Raw genomic sequence first — 20989 nt, forward strand, 5'->3', positions numbered from 1 at the left:
AAATTCTTCATTTCCTGCCTGAAATGCTTCTGACAGTGAAGGATTCCACTCTCCCCCACTCCTGCTCTGAGAAGGTGCCCTCGAGGCAGTGGGGGCGCGGAGAGGAGGGTTGGGGTCCAGGTATGGGCCCCACGGGTCAGGCAAGCCCAGGATGGAACAAGGGATAGAAGAATCGACCCAAGGGTCTCCGTGACAAATAAGCCAGGGCTGTGGCTAGCCTACACAGCGCTTTTGTGCAAAGTTGAAAGGGTGACCCTGTAGGCATGGGAAGGCCCTTGGGGTCCCACCTGCACTGTCCTCTCTTCCATCGTCACCTAACTTAACCTTGTCCATCCTGGGACCCACAGCCTAGACAAAGCCCACAGCATTCTCTTTTTTTTCTGAGCTCTAATGCATTAATGCCAGACAGCTGGCATTTAATTATATGATGTCTGGCGTTCACTATTTCATGTTGTCAGTCTGTCTCTCTAACTAGATCGAAGATATCTTGAGGTTAATGATTGGTTCTTATTTTACATGTCTCCTTTACGGTCAAGGAGGGCACCTTATGTCTAGGCACTTGACATATCACAAGGTCATTAAAACAGAATCTTAAGGTGTCTAAGCTATCCAGTCCCCCGCCCCATGCCCATTTCACAGATGAGGAAATTGAAAACCAAAGAGGAGGCTTTACCTGCCCAAGGCCATGCAGTGAGAACCTGGCCTTGCCAGGAATGAACCAGTTCTCCTGTCTGCCAATGCAGTGCTCTATTTCCCTTAAACACTTCGCTCTAAAACTCATAAATAGTTCAGAACCACAGCCCTCTGGAGAACAAAGACGGACAGACAACTGGCCCACAGTAATCCATCTGTGTGTGGGCAGAATTTCCAGCACAAAGCCAGGCCAAGCTGCAATAGGCTTGGCAGACAGCTCCCATGGGAATCAAAGCTGGTCTTTATATGTACCAGGGGGACGAAAGGACGTCGGGGGCTTACCTGGGGCTTTTCAGCCTCCCCAGCACCACAGGGATCACACTGACTATATGTCTGGACACGTGAAACCCATGACTGATGGTCTCAGCAGGAAAGACAAGTAGAGAGGTGGAGAGAGCATCACAGAGAGACCCTTGTGCATGTTGGGGGCTGTCTTTTGCAGTGAACCACTCATCCTTGACAGCAGGAAACAACCCAAGTATTTGCCCCAAACTCCTTACAACAGGTGCTTTACAACAGTGTCAAAGCTGATTGCAACCAATACCAAAACAATGCCAAAAAATACCAATGGCAGAAGTTACTAAGTGAAACCTATACTGGAAAGCTGGCCCCAGAGGCATCTCTCCTGGTCATTCACAAAGCACAGCACCAACCACTTCAGAATTCTCACAACAACCCTACAAGCCCGGCTCCACGAGCTCATTTTGCAGACGTAGAAAACATGGCTCAGGGAACTTAAGTGTCTCGTCCCAAATCACACCACTGCTAAGTGGCAGAGCTGGGATTGGAGTTCGGGGCAGTCTCCCTCACTTCCCTTACACCCCAACCCACACACACTCTGATTCCAGCCCCATTTCAAGTATTTGTCCCATCATCAGAACCATGGGGCAAGGTTTGGCGTGGAAAATCTGAGGCTCTTCCAGGAGAAGGATGATAGCTTGCCTAGCATTTCACAGGGGAATTGGGGACAGAGACAAGGGACCGAAGCCCACTTAGATCTCTGTGGCTTTTTCTTGGTGCAAACAAATGCAGAAGGAACCACTTCTAAAAGAACACAGTGTTTTTCCCCCCTCTTCTCACCTCCCCTGTGCCTGTGCCTGTGATAATTGGGAAGACAGAGTCTGGTTTTTCTGGGATTGGAACCAATACTGTGAAGAGTGTTCTGACAATAAATGCTGTTGATTGACAGTTGATGGACAATGTTCTTGAGTAAGTTTTTCCTGTGCTGGGTGTTGAGAACTGCTCTAAACAACTGCTCAACAGCCTGCCTCCTGTTCAGACAGGATTTACTATACTTTCCCTCTGTGGGCCTCAGTCAGGCAGCCAGGAGAGATGATATCTCAGGTCCCTTCCAGCTCCATCACTCAATGACTCTATCAAGAAGAGAACACAGATCTGAAAACATTTTTCCTTCCCCCCCCCCCCGCCCCAGACATTGAGTTGGGGTTATCACTCACACACACAAACACAGGTTCCAGTGGAGAGATAACTAGTCAGAAAGTAAGGAGCTTTGATTCTGGTATCATCCTCTTCGACCCAAAATTCCACTTGTGTGAATTTATCATAAAAAGCTATGTATACAAAGATGTTTGCTTTGGCTTTATTTGGAAGTAATGTCTAATAGAAGACTGTCCGATACAAGAATGGCATATACTTACCTGGCAATATATACAGCTATCACAAATGATGATTTCAAAGACATGGGAAAATGTTTATGACTATTTTTGAAATTGCAGTTCAATATCCATTAATGGGCCATGAAAGAAACTTAAAAGGTTTCCTACCACCAACTTTATTTTTTATTTTGTTTGTTTGTTTATTTACTTATTTATTTTATATTTTTTTAATTTTTTTAACATTTACTTTTTTTTAATTTTTTTTTTTTTCTTTTGAGACAGAGAATGAGCAGGGGAGGGGCAGAGAGAGAGGGAGACACAGAATCCACAGCAGGCTCCAGGCTCTGAGCTGTCAGCACAGAGCCCGACGCGGGGCTCGAACTCACAGACTGTGAGATCATGACCTGAGCTGAAGTTGGACACTTAACCGACTGAGCCACCCAGGCGCCCCTACTTATTTATTTTTAAGTAGACTTCATGCCCAGCATGGAGCCCAATGTGGGCTTGAACTCACGACTCTGAGATCAAGACCTGAGCTGAGATCAAGAGTCGGAAGCTTAACCAACCAAGCCACTCAGTCACCTCCCACCAGCTCTTTTTAAAAATGAAATAAGGGGGGCGCCTGGGTGGCGCAGTCGGTTAAGCGTCCGACTTCAGCCAGGTCACGATCTCGCGGTCCGTGAGTTCGAGCCCCGCGTCAGGCTCTGGGCTGATGGCTCGGAGCCTGGAGCCTGTTTCCGATTCTGTGTCTCCCTCTCTCTCTGCCCCTCCCCCGTTCATGCTCTGTCTCTCTCTGTCCCCAAAATAAATGAAAAACGTTGAAAAAAAAAATTAAAAAAAAAAAATGAAATACGGGTGTCTGGGTGCTCAGTGAGTTGAGCATCCAACTCTTTTTCAGCTCAGGTCATGATCCCAGGGTCGTGGGATCAAGCCCTGCGTTGGGTTCTGCCTGAGTGTGGAGGCTGCTTGGGATTCTCTCTCTTTCTCTCTCTCTCTCTCAAAAAAATAAAAATAAAAAAATAAAAAATAAAATGAAATAGAATGGAATGCGGTGAAAAAAGATGCGAAATGGTTTTGAACTAGAAAGAAAAGGAGCAACTCCATCCCTAGAGGGTGGGCCATTGCTCCTCACGGGCCAATCTAGCCATCCTCTCCACGCCCCTAGCCTGAGACCTCAAATTAGAGGTTGCCCCTCATAAACATGGCCGCCCCAAGCTGGCCACGCCCCTCAATAAGATGGTGACCTCCAGCAGCCCCACGCCCCCCGCCGCCGCCACGGCCAATGAGGGAGAAGCACGATTTTTGCTCATGCGTGGTGCCGCCAGTGGGTGCGTCCAATAATGACTGGGGGATCCCTGCGAGTAACATGACCAAAAAGAAGCGGGAGAATCTGGGCGTCGCTCTAGAGGTGAGGGGAGAAATGGGGGGGTGGGCCGGGTCGTTCGTTGCCTTCTCCCCGCGGCGGGGAAGTGGGTCGGCCCGGCTGCAGGTTGGAGGAGGGGTGAGGGGAGAAAGTGAGGGTGACGCGGGTTCGGGCGAGGGACGCGAGGGGCCATAGAGAGTCCGAGGGGGTGCCCGGGGATGAGGGGCGGGCTGAGGGAAAGGCAAGTTGGAAAGTCCGAGGGGGCACCAGAAGTGAGGGGACCTCCAGGGGGAAAGAGACGTGGGGGTGAAGGGAAAGCCCCAAAGAAGGCGGGACACGGAAATAAGGAGGCCGTAGTGAAAACGTGTAACTGAAGAGGACGTAAAAGGGGCGGGCACTGGGAGGTGAGGGGGACCCCAAAAGCATGCCTGTGGATGAGGGAACCCCCGCAGAAGTGAGGGGGCCCATGCCGTTTACTATATTACTAAATGGCTTAAATATCTCCTGAGATAGGAAGTTTTCCCTCTGGGGTGCTGAAGCTTGTAGCTTGAAAATTACTTTGGCGATCTGTGGGATTTTGTAGACAATTGTGGAATGATGAAGTTCCCAAAGAGCTTAAAAATAATTGACTGCATATGGAAGGGAAAGAAGATTGAAGCATATTGAGCAAGTGACTGCTACATTGTACTTCATTTGCGTTCTCAGTCCTCGCTATGGGCCTGTGAGATTTTTACAGGTGGGGAAACTGAGGTTGCAGATTGAGGCCAGGTCGAAGCAGTGGAGGAGCTGAGAATCAGCACAGGTGATTTGCCCTGTAATGCATCTTGTTTCTTCTGGGTTACAGTTCCCTAGATTACTGTCCCAGTGCAAGAGAGATAGATACAGGGTAATAGTCTTCCTGAACTTACTACCAGTAAGTAGTTCTCAGACTTGTGAATGTATTAAGAATAATTTGTCGAGCCTGGTAAAAATGGAGAGTTGTGGGGCACCTGGGTGGCTCAGTCGGTTAAGCATCCGACTTTGGCTCAGGTCATGATCTCCTGGTCTGTGAGTTCAAGCCCCGCACCAGGCTCTGTGCTGACAGCTCAGAGCCTGGAGCCTGTTTCAGATTCTGTGTCTCCCTCTCTCTCTGACCCTCCCCCGTTCATGCTGTCTCTCCCTGTCTCAAAAATAAATAAACATTAAAAAAAAATTTTAAAAAAAATGGAGAGTTGAATTGTCTTCTACCCCGAGTAATTTAGTAGGACTTGGGTGTGTATTTTCAACAAAGAATCTGCTTTTTTTTTTTTTAAGTAGGCTCCATGTCCAATGGGGGCTTGAACTCATGAACCAGAGATTGAAAGCCAAATGCTTTACCAGCTGAACCAGCCAGGCATCCCCAGGAAGCTCCATTTTTAACCAGCTGCACACACCCATGCCGATGCAGAAGGTTTTTTAGACCACCTCTTGAGAAATACTAGCCTACGTGGCACGAAAAAAAAGGTTGATGGAAATGTGAACCTCCCTCCAGAAGAGAATATGATTGGAAAAATGAGATAGCAGTGTGTGGTGGGAAGAGCATAGACTTTATAACCTGCATTAGGACATAGTAGGCTGCTGAAACAAATTCAAAAATTCAGTGGCTTCAGAAAGTTTATTTTTTTCTAATAGGACAGAGCAGGGATTGGCAATGTTGTCTATAAATGGCCAGATAGTACATTTCTAGGCTTTGTGGGCCATATGTCTCTGCTGCAACTATAGTTGATCCTAATTATTCACGGATTCTGTATTTGTGAATTTGCCTTCTTGCTAAAATGTATTCGTAACCCCCAGATCAGTACTTGCGATGCTGTTGCAGTAATTCCTACACAAACCGGTGAAAAATTGGAGTCACCTGAGGCCCAGCTAAGGTCGAACAAAGCAGTGCTCTGCCTTCGTGTTTCATCTTATGCTGTAAACATGTGTCTTTTTTGTGGTCTGTGTAGTGCCATGTTCTTTGTGTCTCTGTGCTTTTTGTTGATTTTGTTGTTTAAAATGGCCCTCACGTGTAGTACCCAAGTGCTGTCTAGTTTTCCTAAAGCACAAGAAGGCTGTATTTGCCTTCCAGAGAAAATATATGTTAGATAAGCTTTGTTCAGAGATGAGTTATAGTGCTGTTGGCTCTGAGTTCGATGTTAATGAATCAATAATATATATTAAATAAGGTCTCTAAACAGAAACACAAAAAACAAGGTTTTGTATTGATCAGTTGATAAAACTGTTGTGACCAGAGGCTCACAGGAATCTAACCTGGTTCAGTATTTGCTAATTCATTGTTGGCAGTAACTGTAATAGAACATGACTACCATGAATAAGGAGCATCAACCATGCTTAGACAGGCTGTCTTAGCACAAAAGCAGCCATAGACAACGTGTGAATTAATGGGAGTGGCTGTGTTCCAATAAAACTTTATTTATGAAAAAAGGCAGGGACTGTATTTGGCCCCCAGGCCAACAGTTTACCAATCCCTGGTCTAGAGTACCAGGGCAGTAGTGGTTCTGCCATATTCCTCTCATCTTGTGACTCTGCGCTTCTTCAGTGCCTTAATTTCACCTCATGAATGAAACTAAGTCACATCCCATTGATGTGTCCACTGGCAGGGAAAGAGAGCAGAGGAAGCATAAACATCACTGTCTTAAGAGTCGTGGGCCCAGAGCGCCCACTTTCGGTTGGCAAAGATGCGAGCTAAGACTCCAGAGCTCACCTAACTGTAAGGGGGCGCAGGGAAATGCATTCATTGGCCAGGAGGCCGCATGCCCAGCTACAGCCCCATCACTGTGGAAGAAGGGCCTAGTGTGTTTAGTGAACAGCCTGCAGTCTCTATTGCAGATTGCAGTTTGCCTCAAGTGTGGTTTCGAGGCTCACATGAGACCATAATGTGTGAAATGCCTAGCTCACGCCTGGCTCAGGGTGGATAATCAACAAACAGCGCTCTTACGAGTAGCCTTTGTAGTCCTTTTGCAACCTTCCATCATGGCTTAGGCCCCACATTTGGACTTTAGTTGCCTTTTCTGTGGCATGAAGGCCTTAAACTTAACCGGAGATTAGAAATTCATTGACCGTGATCCCAATACGGATCACAGATGTTTTCGTTTGGCTGACACAGGTTTCTAAAATGTTTCAAATTTGGTGGGCATATGCTCTCCTGGTGTCTTTACTGGTCACGTTCGCCTTTTTTTTTTTTTTTAATCTTGTCGATACTGATTTATTTACATATGTGATCTTGTTCTCTAAGGTTACTTTTTGCTTGGATATTCTAAGATTCGAGATCTATAACTGTGCACCTTAGGAAAAGCTTGGCATCTGGCTGTCTCCCCACCTGTTCCTCTGTTGCCCCCAGCAGATCTGAGTTTTGAATGTGCACTGATATTCAGTAGCAGGGGATATTGTCCTCTTATTAAAAGTCATGTGCTCAGAGCCAGTGAAGTGGTGATTTAATCAAAATGTTTGTTAATCTGACGAGTGCAATAAAACCCCCACAAGTGAGTGATCTCAGCACCTGCAAACAGTCTCCACTTGTTGTAATGAACCAATTACCACTGCCTGCTTGGTGGTTCTCACCCGAAGACTGGCTTGGGCCAGCTGTACTGGGCTGTACCAGGCAGTCACCTCCCAGGACAACCAAGACACCTCCTAGCCGCCTCTGCTTTTATCTCTTCTTAAGGTCTTTTTGTCCAACCCATTTGCTACTTTCCAAGATCTCAGAGTTGGAAAAGACTGGCTATGAGTTTTAGCTTCTGAGAGTTAATTCTGCATAATGAGAGAGCATTCAGATGAGATTGATTTTAATGTGTGGAAGGAGGGATAGGTGGCATTTCAGTCTAAACTGATAGGATTTTGGCTGATACAAAACCTGTTTCTGTTTTTTTTTAATGTCTGACAGTAATGAGCTGTTGGTCACTGTACTTTTCTTTTGTAGCTACACCGTCCATTCAGGTTGGTGTCTTTAGATGTTTCAACAGCCAGTGGGTCTTTTTTTTTTTTTTTTTAATTTTTTTTTAACGTTTATTTATTTTTGAGACAGAGAGAAACAGAGCATGAACGGGGGAGGGTCAGAGAGAGGGAGACACAGAATCGGAAACAGGCTCCAGGCTCTGAGCTGTCAGCACAGAGCCCAACGCGGGGCTCTAACTCACGGACTGCGAGATCATGACCTGAGCCGAAGTCGGATGCTTAACCGACTGAGCCACCCAGGTGCCCCATCCAGTGGGTCTTAAGAGATGTGTGGTGTCCTAGCTGACATCTTAAGGGAGATAACTGGCTTAGATCTGGTCCCCAGTACAAAAATCTGTCAGTTTGGAAACTTTTTGCTACAAGGTACAGGAAACTGACCTATATGGCCTAAGTAAATAGGAATATACTTTTTTCTCTCTAACAAATTTGGAGGTAAATGTCCCCTGGCATTTATTGGTTCAAAAGCTCAGCTAAGTCAAGGCTGGTATTTCTGCATTCTCTTAGCTATTTCCTCATAGTCACAAGGTAGCTGCCACAGCTCCAGTCATCATATCCAACTTTTAAGTCAGGAAAAAGGATAAAGGAACTACAACACTGTCCCTTTTATCAGCAACGCATAAGCTGTCCCAGGAGTCTTCCAGCTGACTTCTGGAACATCTCATTGGCCAGAACTGGATCATGATCACCCCTAGCTGCAGTGAGTCTGGGAAAGCACCTGTTGAGCTTTTCTAACCTCTGTAATGGAGGTGGGCAGAGGAAGAGGGGTTTGGGAATCAGTGTTGGGTTGGCCAACTAATAGTATCTGCTATAGGGAAGAAAAGTTAATGGAAGTCATTAGAATTCACTGGAATCCTTACCAGAAAAAGAGGTCAGGATCACTGAGGAGTAAGGAGAGTTGGTAAATTGAGGGGAGAAAATGGCCTACGCAGGATGAGCACCAGGAGGAAAGAACCTTGACATTGTAATTATTTGTTCGATGATAAGCCACTGCTGTAAACTCCCAGCAGGCATAGAGGGGCAAAAGCACCAAGTTGTTGGTTTGCAAACAGCCCCCTGACCTGGAGGGCAGAGAGAGACCCAAGAAAGGGCAGGCCACTCCAGACTGGTAGGTGGCAGGTTTAATAAGGGAACAGGGGCGCCTGGGTGGTTTAGTGGGTTGAGCACCCGATTTGGGTGATCTCGCAGTCCATGAGTTTGAGCCCTGTGCTGACAGCTCAGAGCCTGGAGCCTGCTTCGGATTCTGTGTCTCCCTCTCTGCCCCACCCCTGCTCACGCGCTCTCTCTCTCTCTCTCTCTTTCTGTCTCTCAAAAATAAATAAAAACATTAAAAAACTTAATAAGCAAGGGAATTCACATATGAGGCTTGTCTTGGGTGGTGAGTAGACCTCCACACCCGCCTGCCAAATCTTAAGTTTGTATAGAGGCCTTAACTGGGTTCAGTCATGTATGCTGTCCAGATGGTCTCCACAACACATTGGTCTCTCAAGGCTATGTCCTTAGAACAGCTCCCACTGTGGGAACAGTGGGCAGAACGTACATTCCAAGGTCAGGGGAGGGGTGAGGAGCCTCCAATTGCCCTAGTCCTGCGCGCAGGTCAACCTGCCTGCGGTCACACTCCCTTCATTACCTCCTGCGGCACAAAGGTGAAGACACAGTACTGGGATAGGCTGTGTACAAGGCTAAGGGGAACCTACCGGTTTTCTGAGACAAGGGGAAGCAGCAGCTTAGTGGATCATCAATATATATTTACTGAATTGGCTTGAGTGGCTGGAGGAAGCACTTGAACCCGCGCCCCTGACGTCTGGGCCCCATTGAGTGGTTCACTGGTCAGAGGTTAGGAGGCCACGGTGGGGCAGGCAGCTGGATGCCTCCCATCCAGGGGCCGGGAGAGAGGCTCATGGCGTGCGGAGACTGTTCAAGGGCCACTGACCATTAAATGAGCCTCACCTGCTGCCAGGCGCAAGCGACAGGTTGCCGTTGGGCAGGTGATTTCTCTCGGCAGCCCGTGTCTGGCTCCGTTCCACTTGACGGGGGTCAGGAGACTAAAACCTCATTACCTAACACGGCTGGATGTCAGCATGTGTGGAGTGGCTGTTTGCCAGCATCTTAATTAATGAATTCATAAGGCATGGGGTGGATGCCAGTTCTTGAACAGTGCTTTGAGCCTTTCAGCGATGAAGAAGCTTTTGCTAATTTATCAAAAAACATATATTGGGGGAAAGAAGGGAAAACAAACCCCAAACAGCGTTCTGGCCTGGGGACAGCTGAAGGCCTCAGGCCGGGACTGACGTGGCTCTCCTCGCAGAGCTGCTCGGCACGCCAGAAGGTCTCGCGGGATCTCAGAGCTGCCGTGTGCTTCGGCAGGGCCCCTCGTGATCCTGACCCAGGGTGGGGGGCGATTCTCCAGAGAAATGACAAGCCCTTTGGCTGTCTGCTTTTCCTGGAAGTTGTTTGTTAATTAAAAACTCGGAGGGTTTACTGTCTTCATCTGCTCAGCCTGGGAGAGAAACTTCTGATGATTTGGGGAGCCATGGGTGAGGTTTTTGTTTTCTGAGCCACCTCCACAGAAAAACACCCCTTAAGCGGTGTCAGGGTAACCGGCCCTTTGGGGTTTGAGGCTGGTCGCCCAGAAAATCGAGGCCCGTGACCCCCATGTGACTTGGCTGTGTGGTCTGACGGCCTCAGATGGAAAGCCCCAGTGCTCTTGCCAGAGACCATCTGTGCAGGTGTTCTGGCCTCTTTACCCATTATAATAAATGTCCCAGGGCCTCCCTGATGTGTGAAAATGATTCCAGAAATCCAGTTCCCCGGCCACTGGGGCTGGAGGTGAAGCCACTGACACCCTCTTCAGGGCTGTAAATTGGCAGGTGAAAAGAAAGGCCTTGCCCCCCACTGGGGAAAGAAGGACTTGTCAGGGCTAACTAGACCACCTTTTCCTTCTAGAAACTGGGTCTTTTTGTGTGAATTTTGGAGGGTGCTGTGGCAGTTTAGGCAATCTGGGGGAGGGTGCCAGGGATGTTGAAGAAGCTGGAAGGTGGGGGCGGGGGTAATTGCCTTTAACATGAGGACAGGCGCTCTGCTCCTGTCTTACTGTCTCCAAGCAGATTGCAGTCAGGTTCTTCCCTCACCGAGAGTATCTGTTCCGTGGACAGAGACCAAGCAAAGCCCTCGTACAAGATTATTCAGAGTAGAGAATCTGTTGAAGCCAGATCAACAAGCTTAGATTGGCTTCGACTGGGATGTGGGATGACTTTGTTCCCCAGAACCCTTCTTTGTCATGAATGTTTTCATGAGGGATTTTGGAGAAAGAGCTTGCAGTATTGGAAGGAGCATAAGCTCTGAAGCAGAAAAACTCAGATTCAGATCCCCAATTCTGCCACTTCCCAGTTACATGACCTTAAAATCTCCCCACCGGGAGTTTGCTCCCCTCTACAACAGGGACAGTCCCTTCCTTGCAGAGCTGATGCCGACATCAGTAGCATATACGAAGCCATCTCAGACTGCCTAGCCTGGGGTACAAGGAGCGGAGGTTACGCCCAGGAGCTGAGTGGCTTCGGGCTGGTAGCTCTCTGCTTTCTTCGTTGGGGGTTGGGGGGGGCAGCTAACAGCACAGACTCCGACTGCCCAGTTCCCCTATGGGTAGCCCTGGACAAATGGCTTCATTTCCATGACCTTAGTTTCGTCATCTGCAAAAGGCGAATACAGGAGATCCCCCTTACCCGTGATGTCAGTTACCTGCGGCCAACTCGGTCTGGAAGCAGATGATCCTCCCCCTGACATATTGTCAAAAGGTGGCAGGCAGGTCAATGCTCCCTTGCAAAGCCTGCGTCATTCACTTCATATCATTCTCATCACGTAGGCATTTTGTCATCTCATATCACAGGAAAGGTGAATACAGTACATACAGTAAGATATTTTGAGAAAGAGACTCCATTCACATAACTTTTATTATAGTTTTACTATTGTTAATCTCTTACTGTGCCTAGTTTATAAATTAAACTTTATCATAGGTATGTGCGGATAGGAAAAAACACCATATATGTATATATATAGGGTTCAGTAGTATCTGTGGTTTCAGGCATCCACTGGGGGCCTTGGAGCGTGTTCCCAGCAGACAGGGGGGACCACTGAGCAGGGGGGACCACCTCATAGGGTTATCGTAAGCATTCCGTGAGTGAAGTGCTCAGAACAACCTGGAATATAGCTCATGCTATAGAAGTGTTGGCTGCTACTGGTAGTGTGATTTAGTTTTGCATGGACTTTCGGCTTCCAGAAGCTGCTTTGACTCATGCTGTGCCATCTAATACCCTGACACCATGCTCTCTATTAGCAAGTACCTGGCCAGGCAGGTGTGGGATATGCCCCGTGACCACTGTCTGACTTCGGAGGTTAACCTATTCTGGCAATTTCTGTCAGTCACTGGCCAGAAGCTCTTGAGAGCAAGACTGGGAAAACCAGAAATAACTTCCCAAACCGGAAAGTAGAGTGATCTGCATTGTAACCCAGAGCTAAGCCCTGAGGGTGCTTTCTGCCCTTTCCCAGAAGAAAGCCTGGCCCTAGACGGTGGTTTGGGGTAGGCAGGGAGTCACCTCCCAGGCCATCAAGATGCTCATGGGAGCACCATTCAGCCACCTTCAGTAGGAACACCTGCAGCAGAGAAGCAGCAGCCTGTGGCTCAAGCTTGTCAGCAGAATATGAGCTGTGCACAGGGCCCAGCAGCAGCCAGACCTGGGGCTGCTCCCCCACCCCTGCGGGGCCTGACCTGACCAGCGTGCTGGGCAGTTACCCATGCGTGAGCTGGCACCCGGGTTCACCGTCCCCAAAGAGGCTTTATTCAGGGTTTCGATTCCAGGAGGCTCCACACTCCTGAAAAAAGTGCCTCACGGGATTTCAGACGAATTTTACAGTTTCTCTTAACACAGTGGTTTTATGGCGTTATAGGACCCCAGGGAGACTTCCCGAAAGCTCTGAGAATAAGGTGTTATTCCCCAAGTCAGGTGGCAGAGGGGCTTTTCTTAGCTGGCTCAGGGCTCCTGAACTGCCGGGGCGGCACACAGAGCACACGGCACTCAGCCGCATCTGAAGGGCACTTGAGGAAGAGGCTGCAGGAACTCTGCCCCCCAAGGACTGGAAATGAAGAAGCCCTTTCTTCCCTTGGCACCTGCCAACAGGATCAGTGGCCCCACTTGGTCTCTGCTGACCTTGACTGCTGGGCTGACTTCAGATCTTCACCTTGTTGTGCAGGAAACATCCCCCGCTCTGTGGAGAATCCCTGGTCCTAAACTTCTCACTGAGCCTGCTCCTCTGCCCGCTCTCGAAGCCGCCCCCCAGGCTCTGGGCTCTGATGCCCCAATCCATGTTTGGGGCATCAGAAAGACAGCGGTTCTCATCCTGATGGCGATGGAATCACTTGTGGGCTTTCTTGTTCAAGTACACCCTTCCTGGACCCTGGTTCCAGGACCGCCTCTGGGACCTTCAACTCCTTCCTGTATCCTTCTGCCTCCCTACCTTACATACTTCTTTTTCCCTCCTCCTCTGCATCTTCCTGCCTGGGCTCAGACCCATAGTCCCCATGGTCTCGTCTCGGGGATAAGAACAGACTTTGCTACCAGGACACCCTGCACACTCCCCACCTACTTCTCTGTCCACTGAACTGCTGCACACAGGTTTTCACACCTTCCAGGTCCTCAACTCTGCGTGAAGTGCCAGAGGTCACAGCTAATGATAGCTCACACCGCCACCTTTCTGACTTTTGGTGTGCCTTTATATCTGTGCTTCACTGGCTGACCGTCATCTCAAAGACTTACAATATTCTTTTTCCCTGTATGAAAATGGACACTTGGTCTTTTGAATATAAACGTAATGCATTTTTTAAATGTTTATTTTGAGAGTAAACACACATGCGAGGAGAAGGGCAGAGAGAGAAAATTCCAGGCAGGCGCCTCGCCCAGCACGGAGCCCCACACGGGGTTCAGTCTCACGAATTGTGAGATCATACATGATCTGAGCTGAAATCAGGAGTCAGACACTTAACCACCTCAGCCACCCCTTGGTATTTTTTAATGTAATTTTACATCAGTATCCACTCTGTGCTCCCACACTGTGTCTAAATGAGTGCCTTGTCTGAGTCCCCCCTGGCTGTTACCACTTTGCCTGTGACAGTCACAGCCAGCAATGTTGTCCCCTTTAGCTCCAGAAAAGCCCCAGTACCTGAGCTTACCTCGGGCCAGCCGTGCTCTTCTTGCCAGTTGACCCTGTATCGTCCATTGGGCAGGAGTCCTAGGAGACACTATGGCCTCCAGAGTGTAACCTTCTCTTCCTATTTGAGTCAGTCCAGTCTCTTTGACAGTCCCTTTCTTAGTCCCGGGGCTTCACATTCCTGCTGTCGGCTTAACTGGATGCCAGGCCCATGGTGTGGCCAAACACGGTCTCCAATTGCCAGGGTCCACCTGCCATTTCATGTCTCCTCAGAGGCCCATCTGTGCCCACACCACACCTGAATCTGTTCTGCCCTTAGGCACTGCTCTGGCCTCATCCTTGGGCCCAGCCTCAGCAGGCTGGTGCTGGCTCCAGAGCCCCACGCTTCCAGCTTCATCCTCAGACAGGAACATGAGGTTCCCAGCATGCTGTGTCCTAAGCCAGCGTGGTGGGCCAGCCTTTAGAGGCAGTGCTGTTTTGATGGTCTGTGCTGCAGGCCCCCCCTCCCCCACCGAACCCCACCACAGACCCAGAGGATGGCCATATCCCAGCTAGAGGGTCTCCCCTTCCCACTGCTGCCAGCCAGTGAGGAGTAGAGATTCCTCTCCATCACACACCCCACCCACTTCTGTCTCCTCCTCTTACTCTCACCTCACATTAACTCACTTTCCTTTTTGTTCTCCGAAGATCCAGTGAAAGCCATTCTCTGCTAATAGTGATAGCACACACTTCTTTAACTTTTAGGCACTATTCTAAGCACCTTACATGTATTGCCTCTTATTCTGACAACAGCTTTTTTTGAAATATGAAACATTAACTTTGTTTTGCACATGAATAATAGGTGCAGAATTAAGGAAGTCCGTTAGAGGGCAAGTGAGCAGTCAGCTGAGGCACCTGATCACAGCCCACACTCCTTACTACCACACTTTTCAGGAACCACAATTTCAGGTTTCTGGGCACTTGGACTCCCAACTGCTTGTCCAGCTCTGACCCTATGTTTCTAGAATCTGCTTGACATTCATCTCTTTATTCTGGTCCTAACCCTGTTGTCCTCTCTCTTGTCCTGGCTGTATTGTCTTCTATTGCCTTTAGCCTGGCAGCAGAGAGAAAGCTAACCAAGGATTATAGATTTGCACTGGGGAATCTGCAAGGTGAATAATCCACCTTGAGAGTGTCATTGTGAGTTGACTGAAAACCCAATGAGAGGCTTCCTTTAAGGCCCACTTTCTAGGTCCTCTCCCCCACTTCTGGGCCCATCTTGAGTCAGTCCCACTCTGTAGCCACCACTCCTGACCCCAGTCATAACTAAAAGCTGCGTCCTGACCTTCCCTCCCTGCCTTCTCTGCAGCCAGGTTACCCTGGATCTTTGCACCCATTATTAAGCTGCTTGAAAGCTGCCTCCTGCTTCAGCAAATGCTGCAGGGTGGTTGCCAGCAGAGTCACCTACTGAGGACAGGTTTGTGGCCTACTGAAGAGCTTCCTGACAGTCTCAGCCTCCCCTCACTCGGCCCACATCAAGCAGCTGGGTTATAAAAAAAAAGGGGGAACTTGCTATTTAGAAGGGAATCAGAGAGAGCTGTCAGCAGGACATAAATATTCATAGAGGGAGGTTAGAACTTGAGTCCCTAAAACCTTGATTTGTGTTCGTCCATTTAAGCCTCATTAAAAAGTGGTAAATGAAAGTGGGGATATTCAGTGGAACTGCAGATAAATTGGGCTTGTTCAGATAAAGACCTCCTACTGCCAGCTCCACACGCCCTGCCCAGAGCACGACAGCAGATTGGCTTGGCCACTTGTGGTTTGCCAACCTCAATTTAACGATTTTGCTTAGTGTGAGTTCCCGGTCTTGTTCTGGGCCAATTACCACTTGTTTGGGCACCCGGTAGCCTTCCAGAGATGTTTAGGCGTGGAAATACCGAGCCTGCTTGGGGACATTTGAACCAGGACTTGGCCCAAGGAGTGGCAGGAAGACATCTGACGCAAGAGTGAGCTCTAAGGGAGGGTTTCAGGCTCTAGTTTCTTCTACATGAGGCCTAGATGTATCTGTAGCCCCTCAGCCCCATCCACGTTCAACTGCAGTCCTTCCTCCGTGGCTACAAACACAAAGACTGCAGCAGGACAGGCTTTGTGGTGATCACAAAGGGGAGACAGACGGCCGCCATTCTAGGATAGGAGCTACAAAGTCAGGTATCCTTAGGAGCCGGGCAGTCACATTTGCAAGTGGAATGGGCCAGTCTGGGCTAGACTTGATCCCTGGGGTACAAGTTTACAACATCTGCCCTAGGGGTTCCCAGAGTATAGGAAGGTGAGGTTTAGACACCCGTAGCTGGGATGACATCGTGTGCAGTCAGCCTTAGGAGAGCCAAGGGAAGGAAGTGATACTGCTCCAGTCAAGGGCAGTAGAGAAGGCCTGTGGAGGGGGTAGCACTTCAAGAACTAAGCTTTGGGACCTAGCGTGGAATTTGGTGCCCTGATTGTGGTTTGCACACCATGGGATGGAAACAGCAAGTCTCAGGGCCCCAGGAGCTGGGCTGTGTGTGTTGAGGGTGCTGCTGGAAGAGGGGGCTGCATGGCGGCCTACACCACCTGCTGTTCTCGTTCAGCTCCACTGACCATCACGTCACGCTCTTGCTGTTCCGAGCCTGACTGCCCAGTGCTTATTTCCCTGTAGTGCAGGTTCCAGGATAGCCTTCGGCCTCCCAAGGCACAGGCCCCAGCTCGTGGCTGGGGCTGTTCCCCAGGACAGTCCTTCCTTTGGTGCCCATTAGCAGAGAAATGACACAATTAACCAGGCAATCAACTCAGGGCTCTTCAGTTGCTCCCTCCCACAGGGCCTTGCCTCTGGAGCTGCAGTTGGCAGGTGGCTGAGGCTGTAGGGAAGGGAATAGATGGTATGTCTAGAGCTAGGCGTTGGGACAAGGCAAAGTGGCTGACCCAGAAGTGGCTGGGAGGGGTGCTGGCCAGGGAGAGGGGCAGAAGGCTTCAAGTGCATCTCTCCTAACACAGGCCTCAGAACACCTGCCTGGGACTCTGGGATCTGCACTTGTAATCATTGATCACTGTCTCTGCAGGGGCCTCTCCGGGAGGAACTGGATAGAGAACTGGCTGAGACCAGTTAAGGAGAGGGGTGCTCCAGTCTGACTCCTCGAAAAAGTCTTTCCCTTTGGGGATCCCAGCCTCCCATATAGAGGTCATATTTGCTATCCCTCTCCAGGGATGTGATGGAAAATTGAGCATCATGGGACCCCAGGCACTATTCAGTCACCTGCCACTGAGGGACACTGGGCCCTCTGAATCTTCCCACCGACTGAGATCTAGGCTGCCTCCAGCAGGGCAGAGGTACAGGAACAGACCTGGGCCCAGAGAGGTGGCAGATTAGACACCTGGAGACAGATGGACAGAGATGAACTTTCAAAGCCACATACATGATACCAGGAATCAGGCTTGAACGATCCAGTCCAGTATTTTAGAAAACATTTTCCTACAACTCACATTATTTCCCCAAGAACATGACTCTGAAACTATAATAAATTAAAAAAAAGGGGGGGGGGGGGGAAACTGATACCTTTGTCAGCCAGCCTTTGAGGAGCTTAGCTACTTTGCCCCACAAGCGACAGCTACCTTGATGATAGGCAATGTTTTTGCACAAGAACCAAGTCAGAAACAAGTTTTTGAGCTGTGTTTTTTTACAGTCCGTGATTTTTATTGATTCTCATGGGAAAATATATATATATATTCTTACAACTTAAAACTACCTTAAGTGTGTCAACGCAAGAAATACCTCTGCTTCTTGGCCCCTATATGTCTAATCCCCATCCCTCATGTGTGTGGAGTGCTGGGGAAAGGCAGGGCCTCCCATAGCAGTGCCTTGTTCCCTCCTAGACCAGGACTGTCTCAGGTCACTTCTGCTGTCAGCCTGGCCGGCATGCGTCCTGGGAAGACAGGGAGATTGCTCCCGACGGCCCCCCACCCATGCCTGGTCCAGAGAAGCAGGGCAACTGTGGGAACCGCACCACACCCATAGCTGTCTGCAGTGGGGCTCAGGCTGCACTGTGTGGAGGTAGAGGACGGCAAAACAAAGATGCTGGGGGGACGGGGTGCCGTCCAGGAAGACTCCTAGAGGCCCCTTCCTCCCCATCCGAGGACCCCAACTGTTTTAAAAGTTGAAAGGCTCTGTCACCCATCTCTATCTGCCCATGTGCTGTGTGTTTCAGATCGATGGGCTGGAGGAGAAGCTGTCACAGTGTCGGAAAGACCTGGAAGCTGTAAACTCCAGGCTCTGTGGGACGGAGCTGAGCCCAGAGGCCAGGTAAGGCATCTGCCCTTGGCCCCTCATTCTCATCCTGGGGACCTGGCCCTGAGCTTCCATTTGCCCTACTCCTTGCCGCTGGAGATTTGGGCTCCTTGTCCATCCTGCCCCGGTGTGCCAGCTGCCCCTCAGATGGGAAGGAAAAGGGCTTGAGCCATAATACTCCTTCTCCCCTTACAGGAAGTCTCTGGAGAAGGAGAAAAACAGCCTGATGAACAAAGCCTCTAACTATGGTAAGAAAGTTCCCTTCCTTTACCAGCCCCATCCTCCAGGCCCAGGGAGCCCACCGGGTGATGGGGATCGAGAGGGTTCTTTGGGAGGGAGCCATCCCCCCCTGCTCCTCCACCGAGGCTGTAGGAACCCACTGTAGGCCCAGCAGCCTGGAAGGAGAGCAGGTTTGTTTCTTTGTTCCAGGGGAGATGGAGAGGCCTATGGGCCTCTTCTTCCTCTGTGGGATGAAGGGGAATGGCTGTAGTCAGGTTCAAAAGAGACTCTCATATCCACCCAGACTTGGGACATCTGTTCTCCGAACCCCCCCCCTCCCCCCGCCCCCTTCCCCTCCATTCCATCCCAGGACGAACCTCCCACTTGGGCAGCAGGAAGGGCTACTGTGGGTGGAGCAATGCTGCCACCTTCTGGGCGCTGGGGGCAGAGCCAGGTAGAACCAGGTAGGGTGCAGAGCAGGAAGGTGGCTGGTACCACCCCTACCCCCACCCTGCTCCAGCCAACCTCAGAGGAACATGGTCTACAGAGGCTCATCAGACTTCTCTGTTCTGTCCTCCCCAAGAATCAGCCCCAGAACAGTCCAGGTGACAGGGAATCTCCCAGAGGGACCAGTTTGAATCAACACTGTAAGCACATACACACCCCTGCGTGGGCCCCAATCTCAGTCTGGCCTGCCCAGCGCTGATTTACAGGTACATACCCACTCTTTTATGCAAGTAGGAGTGGGATATCCATTTTGCCTCAAGCCCAGCAATTTTTTTTTTTAATGTTTATTTTTGAGAGACAGAGAGTGAACCGGGGAAGGTCAGAGAAAGGAAGACAGAGGATCTGAAGCCGGCTCTGCACTAACAGCGCAAGATGCAGAGCTTGAACTCACAAACTGAAATCATGACCTGAGCCGAAGTCAGACACTTAAGTGAACTACCCAGGTGCCCCTTAAAGCCTAGCAATTTTTACAGCCGCAGCATCAACCCCATTTCCCTGAGAGGTACGGTACCTCAGTACCACCCACCTGCATGTCACACGAGGGGATGAATGGATTCAGTGTGGCCATAGGACTGGCCTCCTCTAGAGGCGAGCCCAACCACCTTGTGGGTACAAACTGCTTTCTTTTAGTGTCCCTGGTTCCTGCTTAGCTGGGTGTCCAGCAGGGAGCAGGACTGGAAGCCATGATGGTGTGGCCCCACCCTGTACCCGCTCCAGCGTCAGGCCCCAAAAGTCCCAGCTACCCCGAGTCTCTAGTTGGCCAGATGAGAACACCTGAAAGGATGAGCACCACGTAGCCCCCACCCCCAGCCCAAAGGACTCACCTGGTGATGCCATGCCAACACCTAGCTTGGCTTTCAGGTGTGGCCTTTTTCATAACCCCCTCACACACTCCATCCTCAACTTTCACTGCATTTGAAGAGAAACGGCTGAGCAGCATTGCGTGGTGGGATTCCTTTGGGCCAGGATCTGTAGCCAAAAGGTTGTGAGAATCTGGGCAGATCAAGGATAGTCATTTTTATAGATAAGGAAGTGGAGAAGCTGGGAAGGAACACGTCTGCCCCTCAGAGCAATGTGTGTGCCCATTTGTGAGAGAAGCAGACAGAGGAGAGTAGCATATGGGCCCAAACTACCTGTCCACTCCTGTTTCCTCCCAGAGAAGGAGTTAAAGTTGCTTCGGCAGGAGAACCGGAAGAACATGCTGCTCTCTGTGGCCATCTTTATTCTCCTGACCCTCATCTACACCTACTGGACCATGTGAGCCTGAGACTTCTCCAGAGTCAGCACGGGGTTCCTCCTTGGCCCCCTGGTCACAACCAAGCAGGCCCTTCAAGCCTCAAGACAACCAAGGTACAGGCGTATTTCTCCCCGACCCCGACACTGGATCAGGGCTGCCAGCCCAGCCCCTCTTCACTCCTGGTCCTGCTGTGGGGCCTGGGTCTCCAGAAGGACTTTGTGTTGATTCCCCTCTCAGCCCAAGGGAGAGGCAATAAAGAACGGCCAGGCTGCTTCTGTCTGCTGAGTAAATGTCATGGTCTGACTGCAGCTGGAGGGCAGTGGGGGTGGCACTCGGGAATCAAGGAAGAAAAGATGTTCAAGGGGAAGTGTTCAGCTTAGAACTCAGAAAGGAGAGGGAAGGCAGGGCTGCGAAGGTGAGTCCCCAGCTTAAGTGGGGAATAAGGAGACAGGAGGAAGCATGTAAAAGCCAAAACTATTCTGGGAGCCATTTCCAGGGCTTAGGCCTTGCACTACCAGTCCACCGTGCCCACCAAACACACTTTCTTGCCCTCCAGTCACGGTCGCTGCCTGTAATTGTGGCATGAAAAAAAAAACAAAAACACACGCCATGCAGCAAAGGGTGACCAGGGAAGTGGTCATGTGGAGGTACCACAGAGTTAACCCATCTTCAAGAGGCAAGCAGGGCTGGTGAGGCCCGGCAGAGTGAGTAGGCGGCAAGAGCCATGGTAATGACCAGACTTACAGTGACAGTGGGCAGCAAATCAGGCAGGGTTGGCTGGAGTGAGGGCAGGAGCAACAAACACGGCCACCCCCCAACTCTGCTCCCAGCACCAGGGGCAGGAGTGGGAGGCTGAGCAAAGCCGAGCATAGTAGGGCAACCAGAAGGAT

The 20989-nt window shown here is 50.1% G+C and overlaps 2 protein-coding genes across 3 annotated transcripts in view; one reads left to right on the forward strand and one right to left on the reverse strand.

The window, feature by feature from the left end:
* The first annotated feature begins 3607 nt into the window (after nucleotides 1-3607).
* Nucleotides 3608-20615, forward strand: CCDC167 (coiled-coil domain containing 167). The gene is made up of 4 exons (XM_049653347.1): nucleotides 3608-3717; nucleotides 18057-18151; nucleotides 18332-18384; nucleotides 20020-20615. The coding sequence occupies exons 1-4, from the start codon at nucleotides 3676-3678 to the stop codon at nucleotides 20121-20123; spliced, it is 294 nt and encodes a 97-aa protein (XP_049509304.1). The 5' UTR covers nucleotides 3608-3675; the 3' UTR covers nucleotides 20124-20615.
* CMTR1 (cap methyltransferase 1) overlaps nucleotides 18151-20989 on the reverse strand; it is a 54730-nt gene continuing 51891 nt past the window's right edge. Inside the window, exons 23-24 of one of the 2 annotated variants that reach the window (XR_007462659.1) lie at nucleotides 19687-19831; nucleotides 18151-18338 (exon numbers count right to left, since the gene is read on the reverse strand). Coding sequence is in view for 1 of the 2 variants with exons in the window: in XM_049653346.1 (XP_049509303.1) it covers nucleotides 19762-19831 (70 nt within the window). In the remaining variant the exon portion in view is untranslated. Of the gene's footprint in view, nucleotides 18339-18934; nucleotides 19832-20989 lie in introns of those variants that run through there. The other variant, XM_049653346.1, reaches the window with a different exon arrangement.

The sequence above is a fragment of the Panthera uncia genome, assembly GCF_023721935.1.
Source record: "Panthera uncia isolate 11264 chromosome B2 unlocalized genomic scaffold, Puncia_PCG_1.0 HiC_scaffold_24, whole genome shotgun sequence".
Taxonomy (NCBI): domain Eukaryota; kingdom Metazoa; phylum Chordata; class Mammalia; order Carnivora; family Felidae; genus Panthera; species Panthera uncia.